This window comes from Staurois parvus, unplaced genomic scaffold, assembly GCF_062004578.1.
Source record: "Staurois parvus isolate SC_StPar_1 unplaced genomic scaffold, SC_StPar_1.0 ptg000549l, whole genome shotgun sequence".
NCBI classification, from domain to species: domain Eukaryota; kingdom Metazoa; phylum Chordata; class Amphibia; order Anura; family Ranidae; genus Staurois; species Staurois parvus.
Genome location: NW_028318345.1, coordinates 2297421 through 2317494, shown reverse-complemented (window position 1 = coordinate 2317494; position 20074 = coordinate 2297421). Strand labels below are relative to the sequence as shown.

Below are 20074 nucleotides of genomic sequence, written 5' to 3'. Positions count from 1 at the left end.
TCAAATTTTTTGCTTATAGTGCAAAAATAAAAACACCAGTGGCAATTAAATACCATCAAAAGAAAGCTCTCTTTGTGTGAAAAAAAATGATAAAAATTTCATATGGGTAGTGTTTCTTGACACGTGCAATTGTCATTTAAAGTGCAATAGCACCGAAATCTGAATATTGGCCTGGGCAGGAAGAGGGTAAAAGTGACCGGTAGGCAAGTGGTTAAAGACACCAGTCCATCCAGTTCAGCCCATGTGGGTGTGTGTTCATGGTAAAACTCATATCCCTGTATACTGCATTCTCTAAGAAGCCCATCCAAGAGTTTATTGAAACTATCAATACTTTCAGCTGACACCATCGATTGTGGAAGCAAGTTCCACATCCTTACCGCTCTGACAGTGAAACAAACCCTACTCAGTTTAGGATTAAACAGCTTCTCCTCCAATTTCAATGAGTGGCATGTGTCTTCTTACACTCCCTGAAATTGAATAGTTTATTATTTATGCCAAAACGACCAGTAAAGGATAAGTTCACCTTTCATAACATGTTACATATTACACCCATATTCGGTTATGAATGGACCAGCCCCCGCTCCTCCCTGCTCCACCTTGTGACAGCTAGCGGGGGATCTTCTCCTCCATGCTGGTTGTCACAATTTTAAAAAATGCTGCCACGGGGGGCTCCACACACCCAGCCACGTCATTCATTCACAGTATTCTGTGAATGAACTACACTTCCCGACAGTCGTTGCAGCTCTCGGCTTGTTGTTCTCAATGAACTACCATGGAACTGTGAATCGTCGTGGTATTTCATTGATTCTTCCTGTCAGCAAATCTGCTTGCCCGTAGATCCCATACAAGCAAACAGATTTGCTGACAGGTCAGCAGGAGACCTGCATAGCACTAGCGATATACTGATCACTGGTGCAATGCTTTAGAGGCTCCAGAAATAAAAAATAATAAATGCACATTTTTTTTACCTGCAAAAATAATGTGCATTTATTTATTTATTTTTTTGTAAAAAGGTGAACAGTGTAGTATATCACTATCACATCCCCTCTCAAGTGTCTCTTCTCCAAGAAGAACATGTTTAATATTAGTAGTCATTACTCATGACTGAAGTCCTCCAGACCCCTTATTAACTTTGTTGCCCTTCTTTGGACTCCAGTCCATCTTTCCCAAGGACTGGTGACCAGAAATGGACGGCATACTCCAGATGTGGCTAAACCAGAGTTTTATAAAGTGGCACGATTATAGTTTTATCTCTTGAGTAAATTCTCTTTTCAATCCATGCTAATATTCTGCTGGCATTGCTGAGTCTGTTGTCTACAAGGACCCCCAGATCTTTTTCTGTCCTGGACTCCCCCAGAGGTTCCCCCTAGCAAGTAACTTGCATTCATATTTTTATATAGTAAAAGAGTTATAAACGAGCGCCCCTATAGGAAAATGAATAGCCGCTGAACATAAGGTAACCAAACACCCTAGAAAACCAGTATATCATAAAAAAGCAGCGCTATGAGTAAATGAGGAACTGATACATATATCAATACAGTAAGTAAAGAAATTAGTCCATGCAGCAGTTAATAATGTGACTTCAAGTGCTCTCCTTTAATTCGTATTATCCTGATATTCAGGCGTTGTGCGGAATGGTGCAGAAGAAATGTGCACTCACCAGAACGCACAGATAAATGAGCGTTTGTTAAACATAGGTTCCCCTCTGGAACGTTAGGAAAAGGTCTGTAAGGCGATAACCTCCCTTCAGGATTCCTGGGTGCTCCTGTTTGTTCCCTCAGTAGGTGGCTTGCGGACTTCTCCTTACAGCACGCCCCTTGTCCAGTAGATGGATGAGTGGCTGAAAATTGATGCTCCCCAGGGGAGTCAAGACAAGGACATACCCATAGTGTAGTAGGTGATAAAATTTATTAGCATACCAAGCTATTCATATTTTTATCCCCCAATTTTTCAACAATAAACCTCATTTGCAAGGTATCTGCCCACCTCTTAATTTTTATTGAGGTCTTCTTGCAGAGTTTCTGTATCCTGTTGTAAAGTTAATGCCCTACTTTACATCATCTGCAAACATTGGGGTTGAGCTAGTTATGCCAGCCTCTATATCATTTGTGAATAAATTAAACAGAATTGGTTCCAGTACAGAGCCTTGGGGTACCTCACTTACCACTCCAGACCAGTCTGAGTAAACGCTATTTATCACCACCCTTTGGGTGCACCCCTGTAACCAGTTTTCTATCCATGTACAAACCCTATGGTCCATGCCTACAGGCCTCAGTTTGTAAATTAGGCATTTATGAGAGACTGTATCAAATGCTTTTGCAAAATCCAGATATACTACATCCACCGATCTTCCTTTATCTAGACGGCAACTAACTTCCTCGAAGAATGTTAACAGATTGGTTTGGCAAGAATGACCCTTTATAAAGCCATGCTGATTATTACTAATTATTTAGTTTTTTCTCAGCAAATTTTTGTATTTCGTCCCTTATTGTCCCCTCCAAAAGTTTACATACTATCGATGTTAGTCTGACTGGCCTGTAGTTTCCAGGAATATATATCTGACCTTTTTTAAATATTGGAACAACATTGGCTCTTCGCCAATCAGCTGGTACCATTCCTGTCAGTATACTGTCCATAAAAATTAGGAATAATGGTATGGCTATAACCTGGCTGGGTTTTTTGAGGACTCTCAGGTGTAAGCCATCTGGTCCTGGTGATGTATTTGCATTAAGCTTTTCAAGTCTTTTTCAGACATTGGCTTCTGTTAGCCACAAGGGTATGTTTTCTGATGCATTACTAATGATGCAGTCTTTACTACCATACCCCTCCATTTCCTTTGTAAAAACTGAGGAGAAGAATGATTTAGTACAGTTGCCTTCTCATTTGTAACCAACTTCCCTGTGTCATCTTTTATGGGAACAATATGTTCTGACCTCGCATTTTTACTGTTAATATATTTAAAAAATTAAAAAATATTTTGGGATTTTTTTTACTCTTCTGACTGCATTCTTCCATTTCTTATTGCATTCCTTGTAGTGTTGGAATGCCGACAATGACCCCTCTGCCTTATATTTTTTAAAGGACATTTTTTTCTCTTTAATATTTCTTTTTACATTACAGTTTAGCCACCCTGGCTTAACCTTCACTCTTTCATATTTATTGCCCATTGGAATACACTGGATGATACCTTTATTTAACCATCTGCCCTTCAGAGGATTTACCCCCCTTCCTGACCAGGTCATTTTTTACGATATGGCACTGCGTTTTTTTAACTGACAATTGCGTGGTCATGCAACGCTGTACATAAATAAAATTTTAGTCCTTTTTTCCTACAAATAGAGCTTTCTTTTTGTGGTATTTGATCACCTGTGCTGTTTTTATTTTTTGAGCTATAAACAAAAAAGTCCGACAATTTTGAAAAAAAAACTCAATTTTTTTTACTTTTTGCTATAAAACATATCCAGTAAAAACAATTTAGGCCAAAATGTTTTGTTCTACATATCCTTGCTAAAAAAAAATCCCAATACATGTAAATTAATTGGTTTACGTGAAAGTTATAGCATTCACGAATGGTGCTATATGTATTGGAATTTTTTTTATATACTAGTAATGGCAGCAATCAGCGACTTATAGCGGGACTGCGGAACTGCAGCATGCATTCTGACACTGTGTGGGAACTGACTAACTGCCACTGACATCCCAATTACATTAATACAGTGGTCAGTGCTAATGAAAAGCACTGGCACTGTACTAATGACACTGGGCAGGAAAGGGTTAACATCTGGGCTGATCAAAGGGTTAACAGTGTGCTGTGTGTGTTTACATGATGTGCTGTGTATGTTTTACTAGGGAAACATGCTGCTGTGTATTTTTCTGCTGTGCAGAGAAATATATGGCAGCATGTCTTTGCTGGCAGGAGAGAGACCTGTGTTGTTTACACACAGGTCTCTCCCCTATCAGTTTCACATGGCGATCACCGAGTGCCGGTGGGGAATCTCCAGCTGGATCCCAGTGATTGACATCCATAGCCGCCAATGGCAGTGCAAGTAGGGTGGCGCAAGCGCCCCCTATCCAGAAATGCAAATCATGTATGTATAGTTCTACTATAGGGCAGCAGGGAAGAGGTTAATACCCCCATTCTTCCTTCATGTTCAATGTTTCTAGGATCGGATCCCATTTAATATCTTGTAGTATTGTTCACAGTTTCAAAAAGTTGAGGTGGATGCTAGGAGGAAGGAGAGGCGGCTGCTGGGAGGAAGGCAGACCACACTGAGAGGTGGATGGTAGGAGGAAGGCAGACCACGCTGAGAGGTGGACACTAGGAGGGAAGCGGACTATGCTGAGAGGCAGAAGGTAGGAGGAAGACAGACCATGTTTCTTGGCATAGGAAAGGCTAAGCTAATCTCCACTGCAGGAGGAGAGTGATGGTGCTGGATGGAGAGTGGAGAAGCTGGTAAGCTGAGAGGGAGTCCGAACATGCAGGCAGGAGGGTGTGGGACACTGATACTAGTAAAAGGGCCAGCAGGGGATGCAGGACATGCTGAGAGGAGGCTCTGAAGAAGGTCACGAGACACACTGACTGACAGGAGGAGCTCTGGCACACTGACAGGAGCTGCAGGCACGTTGTGAGTGAGGGAGTGGGATACATTGATAGGACCAGCTGCAGGGGAACAGGGGTACTTTGAGAAATACCTTGGATCATCTTGAGTACTAGGGGTAATTTGGAGTAACTAAGAGCACTTGGAAGTATTTTGGAGTAATTGGAAGTAACTCAGAGTATTTGGGAGTAACTTGGAGTAATTGGGAATAACTCAGAGTACTTGGGAGTATTTGATTTTTGGAGTAACTTGCAGTACTAGGAATAGTTTGAAGTACTGGGAGTAACCTGGGGTAACTTGGAGGACTAGGAGGACTAGGAGTACCTTGGCATACTGGGAAGTGACTTTGCAGTAACTTGGAGTACTGGGAGTATTTTGGAGTAACATGGAGTACTCTGAGGGACTTGGAGTAACTTGGAGTTCTTGGGAGCATTTTAGGGTAAACTGGAGTACTGAGAATATTTTGAAGTACTGGGAGTAACTTGGAGTAACTTGAGTACTGGGAGTAATTTGGGGTAACCTGGAGGACTAGGATTACTATTGTAATACTGGGAGTATTTTTGAGTACCTTGGCGTACTGGGAGTAACTGGGGGTAACTCGGAATACTTGGAGCATTTTTGAGTAACTTGGAGTACCAGCAATAATTTGGAGCACTATGAGTAACTGGGTGGATTGGGAGTAATTTGAATCAATTTGACATACTAGTAGTAGTTTGGATTAACATAAAGTACTGGGAGTAAGTTGGAGCAAATTGGCATACTAAATTAGTTAAAAAAAACAGATACTGATCAGATCAAGATTAATTAAGAAGGTTTACCAGCAAATTATATATAGGATTAAAAAATAATAATAATAACATTACAGTAGTGGGTAGGATTGGTGATGCAACCCAATGCACATCTTGATCCATGTATGTGCTCCTTGATAAACCATTCGAGGGTGAATACTGCTGTGCAAGATGTAAGCTTGTTGTTTCTCTGGAAACCCAGATCTTGGATCTAGAGAATCAGGTGGCAACACTGCGACGCATCCGCAACCTGGAAAGGAGCTTGGACATTACCCAGCAGGCGCTAGCTGAGGCACGGCGGGGAGGGGTGTGGGGATATAGAGGTACAGGAGCCAGAAGTTGGTAGCTGGGTTAGTTAGAAGGGGTATAGGGAAGAGCCGAGGCTAGTCCTGCATTGGTACGCCCAAATATATTTGCCAAGTTGCATGATGTTCGGGATATCAGCTCAGGGATGGTACGGCTGGAGCAGGCTTCCTCCCCTAGCTAACAAAGAATGGCATAAGCATATACTCCTGCGCTGGAGGATGGACTCCACAAAGGTTAGAACCACAAGTATGATGCCTAGAAACTGCACACCTTGCTGCCCTCAACGGACCAGGGGGATCAAAAGTACTGCATGCAAAGAAACACAAAGCGGGAGCACGGGCCTAGTGCATTACCTTTTAAAAGATCATTTATTGTATAAATAAGTGGTAATATACTCACAAAGCCAATGATAGACTCTGAGGAAGGGGCAAGTCCTTGATACGCGTCAGCCATTTGGAGGTCTAGGAGTCCCATTACAGATATCATCCAGTGTGACTAGACCTTGCTTTACTTTATATGAAGTGCCCTTGACATTTGTTCCTTTGTGAGTATATTACCACTTATTTACACAATAAATGATCTTTTAAAAGGTAATGCACTAGGCCCGTGCGCCCTCTGTTTGTTTCTTTGCATGCACTTCTCCCCTAGCTGCCAGTGGATTGACTGCTCTGGTAAGCAAGGGGGCAAGGATACAATCAAGGTTAGGCAGACATTGGTGGTAGAGAATTTAATTATCAGAAAGACAGATACAGCAAGTCAGTTTTGGATAGAATGTGGAAGCGTTACAACTCTTCAGGTTTTTATTGCTCACTGGAACAGAAAATGATGGGAAATCTAGAATTTTACAGTTGTCACATTAGCAGAAATACATGGGAAATCATCCAATGGGAACAGCTGCTTTGGTGTTTACTGTCTAAAAAATGACTTCCCATTCCATACTCTTAAAAAAAAAACAACTTTAGTTGTATATATATGTCAATGTGGAAAATAGTGTTATTTTAAGTCATTCCTAGACAGAACTGTTAAAAAGGATGTTTAAACAGTAATTTCAAATTTAAAAAAGGTTAATCATGCTTGACGATACACAGCAAACAGCTTGACTTGTATTTTGAAAGCAATGTATTAAATTGTATAAGAAATGACATTAGATAAAAGTTCAAAATGTTTCAGTTATGTTACTTACAATACATTATGTGATTTAATATGAATACATTTTTTTAGGTGTCATTCGCCATGTTGGTGATTCTTTAAAAGATCACGCATCAAAGTCTAGAGGAAAGATCTGCACAATTGGTATTGCCCCTTGGGGAATAGTAGAAAATCAAGAGGACCTTATTGGCAAAGACGTAAGTTGTTCTTCTACTATAATGTTCTTATAATTGCACGTCATAATTATTTTCACTTTCTTGTATTTATACACATTCTAGTGTAAAAACAATTCCTGGAGTCTACCAATTAAAAGAATTCATCATCACGAATCAGTGCTTAAATTACATGTAAATTAAAAAGAATATGCCAGCTTTTCAATTATTTCATGGTAAAATTAATGGCAAAAGAGGTATAAGTTACTGAAGGAATGTTGATGAATTTCTTATAATGGAGAGAATAAGGAAAACAAGAGTGCCGCATCACAGGTTTATGCAATCAAAAATATTTATATATTATATATGGCATAAATAACAGAGTGGGTCTTTAATAGCTGATCAGCACTTGAAGCCCTGAACATTGTTACCCCCAAAGTGCATTGACTTATAGGATTAAATGCTTTTGAACTTCTAAACCATGGTTTGGTACCGTTGTTTTTTCCCTTTCCTTATCTGTATTCACTTGAGGCGCCTTAGAGGGACCTCTGTGTTGGAGTGCCACCTAGCAATTGTCATTGCAGTCTTTAGTATACACCTATCCATGCAATGTGAAGGAAAACCAACTCTAGATCAAGCAACTCTAACTCATATTGTTTCAAAAGTCTTAATATAACCTACAGTACAGTATTAAAAAATTAAAGGAACACTTTTTAATCAGAGTATAGCATCAAGTCAGTTAAACTCCTGGGATAATGATCTGGTCAGTTAAGTAGCAGAGGGGGTTGTTAATCAGATTCAGCTGCTTTGGTGTTAATGAAATTAACAACAGGTGCACTAGATGGGCAACAATGAGATGACCCCCAAAACAGGAATGGTTTTACAGGTGAAGGCCACTGACATTTTTTTCCCTACTCATCTTTTCTGACTGTTTTTCATTAGTTTTGTATTTGGTTAGGGTCAGTGTCGCTACTGGTAGAATGAGGCGATACCTAGACCCTACAGAGGTTTCACAGGCATTCCAACTCCTCCAGGATGGCACATCAATACGGGCCATTGCCAGAAGGTTTGCTGTGTCTCAAGAGCATGGAGGAGATTCCAGGAGACAGGCAGTTACTCTAGGAGAGCTAGACAGGGCCGTAGAAGGTCCTTAACCCATCAGCAGGGCAGGTATCTGCTCCTTTGTGCAAGGAGGAACAGGATGAGCACTGCCAGAACCCTACAAAATGACCTCCAGCAGGCCACTGGTGTGAATGTCTCTGACCAAACAATCAGAAACAGACTTCATGAGGGTGACCTGAGGGCCCGATGTCCTCTAGTGGACCCTGTGCTCACTGCACAGCACCATAGAGCTCTATTGGCATTGAACACCAGAATTGGCAGGTCCGCCACTGGTGTCCTGTGTTTTTCACAGATGAAAGCAGGTTCATCCTGAACACATGTGACAGACATGAAAGGGTCTGGAGAAGCTATGGAAAACATTATGCTGTCTGCAACATCAGTCAGCATGACCATTTTGGAGGTGGGTCAGTGATGGTCTGGGGAGGCATATCCATGGAGGGGCGCACAGACCTCTACAGGCTAGACAATGGCACCCTGACTGCCAATAGGTATTGGGATGAAATCGTTGGACTCATTGTAAGACTTTACACTGGTGCATTGGGTCCTGGGTTCCTCCTGGTGAACAATAATGCAGGCTGTTCCTGGAGGAATTGATACCATTGAATGGCCCCCACACTCACCTGACCTAAATCCAATAGAACACCTCTGGGATATCATCCGACGCTGTCGGGTTGCACCTCAGACTGTCCAGGAGCTCAGTGATGCCCTGGTCCAGATCTGGGAGGAAATACCCCAGGACACCATCCGTTGTCACATTAGGAGTATGTTGTCAGGCATGCATACAAGCACGTGGGGGGCCATACAAACTACTGAGTACCATTTTGAGTTGCTGCAATGAAATTTCAGTAAAACGGAATAGCCTGTTGCATAATTTTTGCACTTTGATTTTTGGGGGGGCTTTGAATTCAGTTCTCTGTAGGTTGATGATTTTCATTTCTATCAAACGATGGGGCATCCTTACGTTCCTAACATATTACCCAGTCCATATCAGTATAGATATCCAGCATGATATTTTTCCTCATTGAGATCTGATGTGTTTTCAAAGTGATTTTTTTGAGCAAAGTAGTATGGGAGTTCTGAACCTGTTCCCACTGGCCTTACCCATATACACAGCTGCTGAACAAGTGGGCTTTAGTGCTGAGTGGCTGTATATATGCATCCATAGGGAACAGCTTTTCTGTGTTGACAGCACTCTTGCTGCATGCTCTCAGCACAGTAACTACAATATCACAGGCTTCTCTCGATGCATACTTGCGATTGGGAGTTTCCGATCACGTGACTGCTGTGACAGCCAATTACTGCAGTCACAAGATCTGAAAGCCAGTCTCCCCTCTAAACATTTAGATCCTTTTTAAGGTGGGGGATTTAGCAGCAAAGGGTTAAAGCAAATCTGTGGTCTTTGCTAATCCAATACACTAGTCCTTGGAACCCTAAAGCTCACCATAGATTCTACAATCTGTATGATCTACTTCAGGTCTACCAACTACTATGTAATGCAAGGTCCTGCCTGAATAATCATAGACTGAATGCATTTAGCTGACAGGCTTGAAGATTGAATAGATGTTGATTGTAACTTGTGTGTGCAGTTTTAGAGACACTTCCATGCATAAATATGAAGAAACCCCAAGACCCCAGAGACCTCTATTTTGCAAAATGATATGAGAGTTTGTGCTACTTGAACCTTCATTATAGGCAATAGGATTCCCTGTTGCATTTTAAGGGCTGTTAGAGAAGTACATAGGTTGGAGAAGACAGCCAAAGCATGAGCATGCTAGGTCAATTTGTATTTTCTTTTCTGCTTGTGTTCATCTTGTTGAAATAATCAGACAAACATTTTCTATATTGTTATTTCCTATAACTTTACAATAAATTGTGTGAAAGATTAGTTCAATTATCCAATCATGTGAAAAGAAATTGCCTGTTTACTTATTTCATCTGCACATGATTGGATAATTGAAGCAAATATTCACACATTTATTGTGTGGCAATTCTCAATTCCTTCAATCAGCCTATTTGTGTTAATAGATGGATGCAGCATGTTTTCAGGCACATTCAGCTTTCCTGTGAGATTAGTTTGAGATACTTCTGAGTTAATTTAAACATCCTTCTGACCCATTTCTGACTTTCTTTCAAGCTACTATTTAACATTTTCTAAGCTGCATCAAGCTGTTTTTCAATTTCTGTTGGCTTGGATGCATGGAAAAGCAGTTATCCAAATTCCCTGGGGAGTGAAACACACGTTTCTTACAACTATTCTTTTCCTGAATAGGGATGATCCTAAAGTTCTACAGTAGCCAAACACCATATTGTGTCAATTATGTCATTCCTTTGTTTACATAGACCGGCAAGGCTCCTGGAAAAGTCATTCGGCACCCTTCATCAGTCAGGGATCGGCAGCGTCAGCCAGTCAGCATGTTTTTTCTTGTTTTGGCAGGTGTCAGGCATTGTTCTATATGATTGATATGCATCTGGATTTCTGGATAATGTAATTGATGATGGATTTACATAGTGAAGCTTTTTTGTTTCTTAGTTTTTTTGCTTTTTCTCTTATAAATAAAGTACTTGTTGTAAGCATGTTTATTTACTTTTCCCTTTTTTGCCTGAATGAGTTAGGGTACTTTGTACTTTTTACTCATTTAGAGTGCAGGCGGGGGCTTCCAGACTTCTTGGATTTTCAGTGTGGTTGTAACAGAAGCATCATCCCAGTATCAAAATTTTTGACCAGCTATACTGAATAATGTATAATGATGTGAGCAGTTAAAGAGTCATTGGTTGCTTTTTCTTGTGGTGGGAGGGGGCACCCACTACCATCCAGTGGGTAGGGAAAGCCCGGGACTGAAACTGGCAGTTCCCCCAGCTTAACATGGAAATGACCGAGGACTTAAACTTCCCTGATCATCTCCATGGTATAGGAAACCAGAAGCAATGAGGATTTTGTCACTTCAGTTCTGCCAGGATGTAAACAAGCCATTACTGATCAACCCAACCAATCTTGATTTGATCAGCTGCTTTTAAAGCAGTTCTAAAGGCTCAAGGTTTTTTTACCTTCATGCATTCTATGCATGAAGGTAAAAAACCTTCTGCGTGCAGCATCCCCCCCAAGCCCCCCCTAATACTCACCTAAGCCCCCTTTCGATCCTGTGATGTGCACTGGAGTACACGGTACTCCCTCTTCTCATTGGCTGAGACATTGGCTCACACTGCTGTCAATCACAACCAGTGAGCCAATGAGAAGAGAGAGGAGCGAGGCCAAGCTGCGGCTCCATGTGTAAATGGACACACAGAGCAGCTGGTGCCACCATAGCAAGCTGCTTGCTGTGGGGGCACCTGACAGGAGGGAGGGACCAGAAGGGCTGGTGGGGAACTCGAGAAGAGGATGATCTGGGCTGCTCTGTGCAAAACCCCTGCACATAGCAGGTAAGTATAGACATGTTTGTTATTTTAAAAAAAATGTAAACCTTTAGAATCACTTTAAGGTCTAATAGACCCAAGCTTGATATGTTAAGTATCTATTTGCATAACAGCATCGTTTAAATTTTACCAAAAAATGGGTATTATATTGTATTTGTATGCATTAAATTGAATTATTTCCGAACAAAATCTGTTTAGAAAATCACTGCGCAAATACCATGTGGCATAAAAAATTGCAACACCCACCATTTTATTCTCTAGGGCCTCTGCTTACATACAGTATAGTTACCTATTAGTCTGGCTGAAGAAAAGACAAAAGTCCATCCAGTTCAACCATAAAAAAAGAAAACAAAAACAATTATAGTGCACCTTCTCCAGTTCCCCAATATTCTTTTTGTGAATTGGTGCCCAAAACGGAACTGCATATTCCAGATGAGGTATTACTAATGATTTGTACAGGGGTAATATGAAATCTCTCTCTCTGGAGTCTATACCTCTTTTAATACAAGAGAGGATTGTGCTCGCTTTTCAACCACAGCTTGGCATTGCATGCCATTATCAAGTTTGTTATCTACCAGAACTCCCAGATCCTTCTCCACCATTGCTTCCCCCAGTTGTACTCTCCTAGTATGTATGATGCATGCATATTCTTAGCCCCCAAGTGAATAACTTAACATTTTATCAACATTAAACCTCTTTTGCCACGTAGTTGCCCAATTAAAATGAGCATTGAGGTCGGCTTGTGAGTTGGAGACATCCTGTAAGCACATTATTCAACTGGAAAGCTTGGTGTCATCTGCAAAGACTGAAACGGTATTTATAATCCCATACCCTATATCATTTATAAATACATTAAAAAGTAAGGGTTCCAACACTGAACCTTGGGGTACACCACTAACAACCCTAGACCATTCAGAGTATGAATCATTAACCCCTATTCTCTGAATATGATATTTTAGCCAGTTTTCTATCCATTTACTTACTGATTTTTCCAAGCCTGTAGACTTTACCCTACACATTAGCTGTGTGTGGGGAACTGTGTCAAACGCTTTGCAAAATCCAAGTATACCACGTGCACCAAGATTTTTGCTCACCCCCTCATAAAAAGAAATCAGATTTACTTGACAACTTCTGTCTTTCCTGAATCCATGCTATCTGTTGTTTAAAATATTTTTTTCCAGCAAGAACTCATCTATGTGGTCTTTTATTAAACTCTCCAGTATCTTCCCAACTATGGAAGGTAAACTAACAGGTCTATAATTACTTGGTAAAGATTTTGACCCCTATTTAACTATAGGCACCACATTGGGCTTACTCCAGTCCAGTGGTACTATGCCAGTCATTAAAGAGTCCCTAAAAATTGGAATCAATGGCTTTGAAATGACAGAGCTCAATTCTTTAAACCCGTGGGTGCATTCCATCTAGTCCAGGAGCTTTATTCACCTTTGTTCTGTCTAAATATTTCTGGATCATATCAATTGTTAGCCAATGTGGGTCATCTGGAGCTGTGACAATACCATGCCCTTTATGGACAAGAGCTCCCCCCGTGCTCCTTTGTATACACAGAGCTGAAGAAGGTATTTAATAAATTTGCCTTTTCTTTGTTCCCAATCACCCACTCTAGATTATTTTGTTAAGAGCCTAAATATGCTTCTGCTAATATATAATATTTGGGGGTTCTAAATCAGTTTCTAATAAAAAATATTATATATGTAGAAGAGAAATGTCAGAAGAGGCCCAGTAGGGAAGTAGTTAAAGGAATTTTTCATTTTTAAAAATTGCTGCTTCTTGACAAATTGAATTTTCAAACAATTTTTTTTCTGTTTGGCACATGTTCCCTAGGGAAGTACCCTGCCCTCTATGCCTTGTTTGATAATCACTTGCTTATTAGACTAGAAATAGGCCATTACTGTTTTTGAACATTTGGTTCCTGTTGACTTCAGTGAGGTTTAGATTTGTCACCCAAACTTTACTCATGTTTTATGAACCTGCCTTGAATCAAAACTAGGTATGTTCAGCTCATCCCTATTCCTGAGCTTTATTACACACTAACGCTCCACATTTTGCACAATCATTTACTTACCAATTAGTTCTGTTTCTGGCATGATCATTACTTATTGTATATGACCTAAAGCTTTTTTATTAGAACTTTAAGGTCGAGGAGCAAAGAATATGGAAGGAGGAGATAAAAGGGAGAGAGAAGTCAGGGGAAAAAAGCATATGGAAGAAGGCAATATGTTACAGAGGGGTAGGAGGCATGGAGAAAAGGTTATAGACGAGGAAGATGGGTATGGACAAGTGTGGAAAAAATACAGTATTTTTGTATGGTGGCAGTATGCAAGAAGGATATAAGGGAGGTTTTAAAAAGGTAGTGGAGACATTGAAAATTTTCAGCAGGGAAGAGATGATTTTAAAATCATGGAGCAGGGAAGACAGCTGATGTAAAGAAGGATAGCCTAAAATGGACACAGATAAAATGTGATCTTTCACTTCATGGTCAACAGCTTTCATTTTCCACCTTATTTTTGTCACTGTTCAACAACCAAGTGAAGGAAGTAGTGTAAATGAGGTCAACAGTTTATGCAAAAAGCTTCATGTTAATGTTATTGTTACTCAGGGCACTGCCAGTACTTTCTATCAGTATATGTGCAGCTGTGAATCTATCTGCATAACAGCCACTATAACCTTAAATTTCTTTTTCAGAGCTTCTTTAATGACTGGAAGTATTGCTTTGCCAGCCAGCCAAAACTACGGTGTCTTAGAGGGACTTCTTAAAGAATCAATAGTATTGCTCTATTTGCATATTTACAGCAGTAGTGCATGCTATAGTTGAGATAAAAAGAGATGCAAATTTAAATAAACTGTATACGTAGCAGATCTAAACTCCTGTAATATCTTAGATATGTCTTTTACCTAGGATTCTGGGTTTTTTTTTTTTTTTTTTTAGTAAAGCATCCACAAATACCTCTTGTCTTTATAGTTTTGACAATAATACAGGCATTAAAAATGTGAACAATGTATCAATCAATTTTTTTCTGAATCCAGAAAATAAATTTACGTAGTCCTCAATCTAGTGCAGTAAATTGTGCAATCTAGTGGAGCTAAATATCTGTGATAAGCAAAATTGTTATTAAACACAATTTTTTTTCAATTTGCTACCTAAATTAAGCCTATGAATCTGGTAACTCATGTTTCAATAATAATCTAGATCGGTACAACTGACTTCAAAGTATTCTCCTTTTAAACTTTTTGGAAAATATAAACATTTGGGGCAAAGAAGTTCTAAAACCTAGTAATTGGTATGTTTTAACAGCAATACAAAAAATTACTGTATACCAGGAAAAAACTCTAGTTATTTGAGCTCTCATAGTTTAAAATGTTGCCCTTGAGTAATTTCTGTTATATGTAGGAATGGCCTGAGACTACCCAGGTTTGGTTCTAGAGATGTTCAACAATCACAAGTTCGAATGCTGAATCTGAAGCACACTAAAGTTATAAGTTGGCAAAAATGGCTGGACATTACAGTGGGGACCATAAATGAATGCAAATAAATAAATTCTGTTTTGCGGGGAGCAGTGATTTTAGTATTTATTAAAGTGAACCATTAAAACAAAAAAATCTGCTTTGGGGATTTCCAAAATCCTTACTAGACACTTGGATTTAATCGAAGGGTGCTCCCTAAAATCAAAACTAGGCTCTTTAAATATGGATTTTACATAACTGGAGAGTGAAAAATCTGGTGCAGCTGTGCATGGTAGCCAATCAGCTTTTAGCTTGTTCAATTAAGCTTTGGCCATAAAACCTGAAAGCTGATTGGTTTTTATTTAGAGCTACACCAGATTTTGCACTGTCCAGTTTTAAGAAATCAACCCCTGTGTGTTGCTACAGAGAATGAACAAATACAAGTAACCAATGCTTACATTTATTTGCTAATTCCCTCTAATATTCTATAGATTTGTTAGATTGTATATTTTGTTGCAAAGCCATATGTATTTCCTATGCTCCTCATCTCCATCTAGTGGCCATAATGTGGTAATTTGCTACTGCACATAATGAAAAACTTAGTTAAGAACAGAAAAAAACAGTAATTTTTGCCCAAAATTAATGTACATGCAGATTTACTGAATGAATGGCTTAGTGTCTGGAAGCTAATTTCTGCATTTGGCATGGCACATCCCTTGACTACTACCATACATTACCTATCCCTGGCAGCTAGCCACCAGGAAATAAACATTGGTTTATGAAAGGAAAGATGTGTCATATACCTGAAAATACTGGGTTCTTTTCAGGGCAGAAGTGGCAATTCCCAGCAGTAGGGAAACATGGACAGGCTTAGAAAGTTTCTGCAAGTTGCTGAGTATGCATAAGTATACTTGAATGGTCACTTGAATGGTAAATTCTTCTTTTATCTATCAGAAACCAGGAGCCACAATCACAAAATGTACAAACAACATTAACTGGTGATGAATGTAGAGGTGTCCATAGACAGGCAAATACTGTATATCCCTCACGAAGGATGGTTTTTGAATTATCTGTCTGTTCTCAAACACCTACAGGGACATTTACAATTTCCAAATTTTGAATATGCTTGTGATCGTCTCCTAGAAGTTTAGAATCTTCCCCCCAAAAAATCACAAGATATGCAGTCTACAGATGTCAGTGATCAAATATTAACTGCAATTTTTCTGAATAGAATTATAGTCGATGGGTATTCCTGAATAATTCCAATGCAGTAATCATAGATCAAGTGCATGGTGCACTAAGCAGATTCCACTACTCTCATATCACAAACGTTTATATTCAAATATTAACTATGTGCTAGAATAACTTGCAATTCACTTTTCAATGTATTAAATAAACCTTTATAAAACCCATAATTACTTTAGATAGAGTTTTGATAATGCTGTTTTTGTGCAGAAGGAATGGTGTAAACTCTTCAGAGATATCACACAACGGGTTCTGTGTAATCTGAAAGGGGTTGTTAAAAGGAGCATCACCTTTAGGGACCATGTTACAAAGCTAAGTACCTGTGCGGTTGAAACAGCCATATCCCTGACTCATTGATGCTTACTAGTATCCAGGCAATGATTTAGTGAATAGATGTAGGTAGATTGACCCAGACATTGTATGTAATACAAGATTTATGAAATGGCTTCTTCCATTGGTATATAATCACATAAACAGTAGACTTTTGTTTCATTACAAACATAGTTAAGGCTTTGTTTACCATTACAACAGTTATTGTTACCCTAAGTGTATTAGATTATGTTATTTTATGGTAATAAGTGAGATCATGGCAGCCTTAGGATCGTAAAAAGGAAGAAACCATAAAAACTAAAAACACTGAAGGGAATATGTATTACAACTTGCTTAAAAATTATGGAAACCCTACAGTAATGCATTATTTAGATTTTACTACTATGCAGAACATGTTTAGGATGGTGTGATGTATTTTATACTAAATATTTATATTTATTTCCTCTTTTACTAACATTACTCATTATACTGATTCTTAAAGGTGGTGCGACCGTATCAAACCATGTCTAACCCCATGAGCAAGCTGACAGTACTTAACAGTATGCATTCACATTTCATTCTTGCTGATAATGGGACCACCGGCAAGTATGGAGCCGAAGTCAAACTAAGGAGGCAACTGGAAAAGCACATATCTCTGCAAAAAATTAATACAAGTAAGCAATTGGCTGAAATTGTTAGCATGGCAACACTGTTTGATGTCATTGTTTTCTTTTCTCAACTGTCAGGTAAATGTTCACTTTGCCATTTACATTTCCACTGAAGTGTCTAAAGCAAAACCTTTAAATCTTTGGACTATCCTGGGTTGTTAAAACTGTCAACAAATGTATTGATCCAAACCAATTTTCATTGCTGTTAAATTTGCTGTACTTTTAACTTAGAACATCAGGTATTAGGCAGACTTGGATTGGCCATTATTATAAAAAATAACTGTCTGCTTCATGGTGACTCAGAAAATAATATCTAACAAGAAGTGGCCCACACACTGGTATGAGGGTTGCATTTACCGTCCAAAACTGTTAAAAAGCATTGCTGATGACAGCTGTAAGCATTAGCTACAGAATACAAAGGGTCATTTCTGGGGCTACGCAGACTCTTTTATATAGCTAGGAAGGCCACCTGTTATGGCCTTGTAACTAAGATATGTTTTTGGTCAAATGTGCAGCTATCTTTTAAAAATTCAGGTGAAATACATATATGAAATCCATTTTACCTGCCAAAGGATTTGTATTTCGGACCATGCAGTCCAGTTATTTACACAACCCTGCTGGATAGAAGAGCCATAATGGTGACCTGGCTTTCTTCTACAGCAATCAAATCATATGTAAATCGCTAAACAAACATGTTGTTGCTTACCAGTCTTTCCTTGAAGTGACTGCATTCGTTTATTTCCTTAGACTTTTTTTCTTTGTACTTGGTGATCCAGCTCAGTCACTCTACGCTATGCCTATGAAGGGAGCCATGGTTGCCATCCAAGCTGGACTTCAACCATGTCTTCCTCTCCTTATCTACATGAGTGGGGGGGGGGAATTAATAGCTTACAGAGGGAAATATAACATTGTTTGTGCTTTCCATTTAGTTGACAAGGAAAATGCATTTCTGACACGATCAATAGGTATTTTCTGTACTAGGTAAAAATTTAATTAGGCTGAAAGATAAAAACTGATGCAGCCACCACATCTAAGGACTGGTAGGCTGCAATATATCCCACTTTGGTTCTTGAGTTTAGATATCCTTTTAGTAATATAGTTATGTTACCTTCATGTAAGCAGGCTGTGTTGGAACCAAGAAGGCTCAACAGTAGACTAATAAACATATGCCTTGTTTTCCCCTCAACTTGCTTCTTGTCAGCATGTGTGTATTCACTACATCAGATTGACCCCTAACGCTGCCCATTCCATCTGCCAGCCTACAGTTCTACTGTAAAGACTCTGATACTATGTCAAATTCAGACACTATCACAAGTTACAAAATACAATTTACAGATGCACAAGTACATTCATTGTTTTTTTTAATATGTGCCGAGAATCAAATTATTTAAAATAATTTAAATGCATATTGGGAAACCTCTGTTGCTTAAGAGCAGGGAATGGGAGAGAAAGATAAAGGTGGACTGGAGGATTCCTTTTTAGCAAATGGTAGGGTGAGTAGCAGGGGTCCATTTTTCATTGTGTGCAGAAGGAAGAAGTTATTAGAATAAGATGTAATGAGTTTTCTCTGCTTCTGGCAATCTACATTGTGTATAAAAGAAACATTGAATATAAATGGTAGTTTGGCATATTAGAACTTGTGAACATCATATTCCTATAAGCAGGGCATTTTTTCTCAGAGAATAGGTGCAGGAACTCTCCCTTTCCAAGTTACTCCTTGCCTCTGCCCCTTGGCGCATTGTTCCTTGGTTCCACCTCCTACCCAACTCTCAGTATCATCCATTTAAAGAATACAGAAACCAGTATCATTTTGTGGTGCTAAATAATTTGTATGTTATTTGTTAATTATAAGAAGAAAATATTTAAAATAGATCCCCTGCAACCAGCAATATTAGACCCTCCAGCAGTCAGCAATAATAGATCCCTCCCATAACAGTAGATCCCTCCCAGCAACAATTGACCCCCAGCAACATAAGATGTACCCCTAGCAACAATAGATACTCCACTAACAATAATAGACCCTCCACAAAAATCAATCCCCTCCAGCATTAATAGATCCCACAGCAGCCAGAATCAATAGACCCTCCAGTACACCCCAGCACCTCTTGCTATTACATACATTTAGTGCTGGAAGTGCTGAAACTGCATTCCCCTGCATTCCCGCTGAAAAAAACCCTGCCTAAAAGGTATATTGTATGCCTACAATATCCCTAATAGAGTCAAGATCATTTAAAGTTCTGTCGTTTTCATTATCTTTCCTAATGCAAGTAGAATGGAAGATATTATTATTATTATTACATCGAGTTTATATAGCGCCAAAAGGTTTGCTCAGCGCTGTACAATAGGGGGGATAATACATGGCACAGTACAACAAAAACAGACAGCGTACGAGGGGTAAGAGGGCCCTACTCTTTCAAGCTTACAATCTAGGAGGGAGGGGGTAGTGGAACAATAGGAAGTGGCTGAGGGGAATGAAGTGGCTGAGGGGGATGAAGTGGTGGGAGGAATGAGGGAGAATGGCCGTTAGGTGAGGGTGGGGTAGGCTTCCCTGAAGAGATGGGTTTTGAGGGAGCGCCTGAATGTGGGGAGGGAAGGCGACAGTCGGATGGATTGGGGCAGTGAGTTCCAGAGGATAGGGAAGGACCTGGAGAAGTCCTGCATGGGAGGAGGAGACCAGGGAGCAGGATAGAAGGAGGTCCTGTGAGGAGCGAAGGGTACGGGTAGGGTGGTACTTGGGGATCAGGTTGGTGAGGTAGTCAGGGGCAGTGTTATGAATGGCTTTGTAGGTCAGGGTTAGAAGTTTAAATTTGATGCGTTGGGCAATCGGGAGCCAGTGGAGGGAGAGGCAGAGGGGGGTGGCAGAG

At 39.7% G+C, this 20074-nt stretch overlaps 1 protein-coding gene across 1 annotated transcript in view; it reads left to right on the top strand.

Annotated features, from left to right (window-relative positions):
- The window catches only part of TRPM3 (transient receptor potential cation channel subfamily M member 3), a 500529-nt gene that overhangs the window by 267560 nt on the left and 212895 nt on the right, over positions 1 to 20074 (top strand). The window contains exons 5-6 of the mRNA XM_089691063.1: positions 6914 to 7038; positions 17045 to 17216. Of these exons, the coding sequence (XP_089547189.1) occupies positions 6914 to 7038; positions 17045 to 17216 (297 nt within the window). The remainder of the gene's footprint in view (positions 1 to 6913; positions 7039 to 17044; positions 17217 to 20074) is intronic.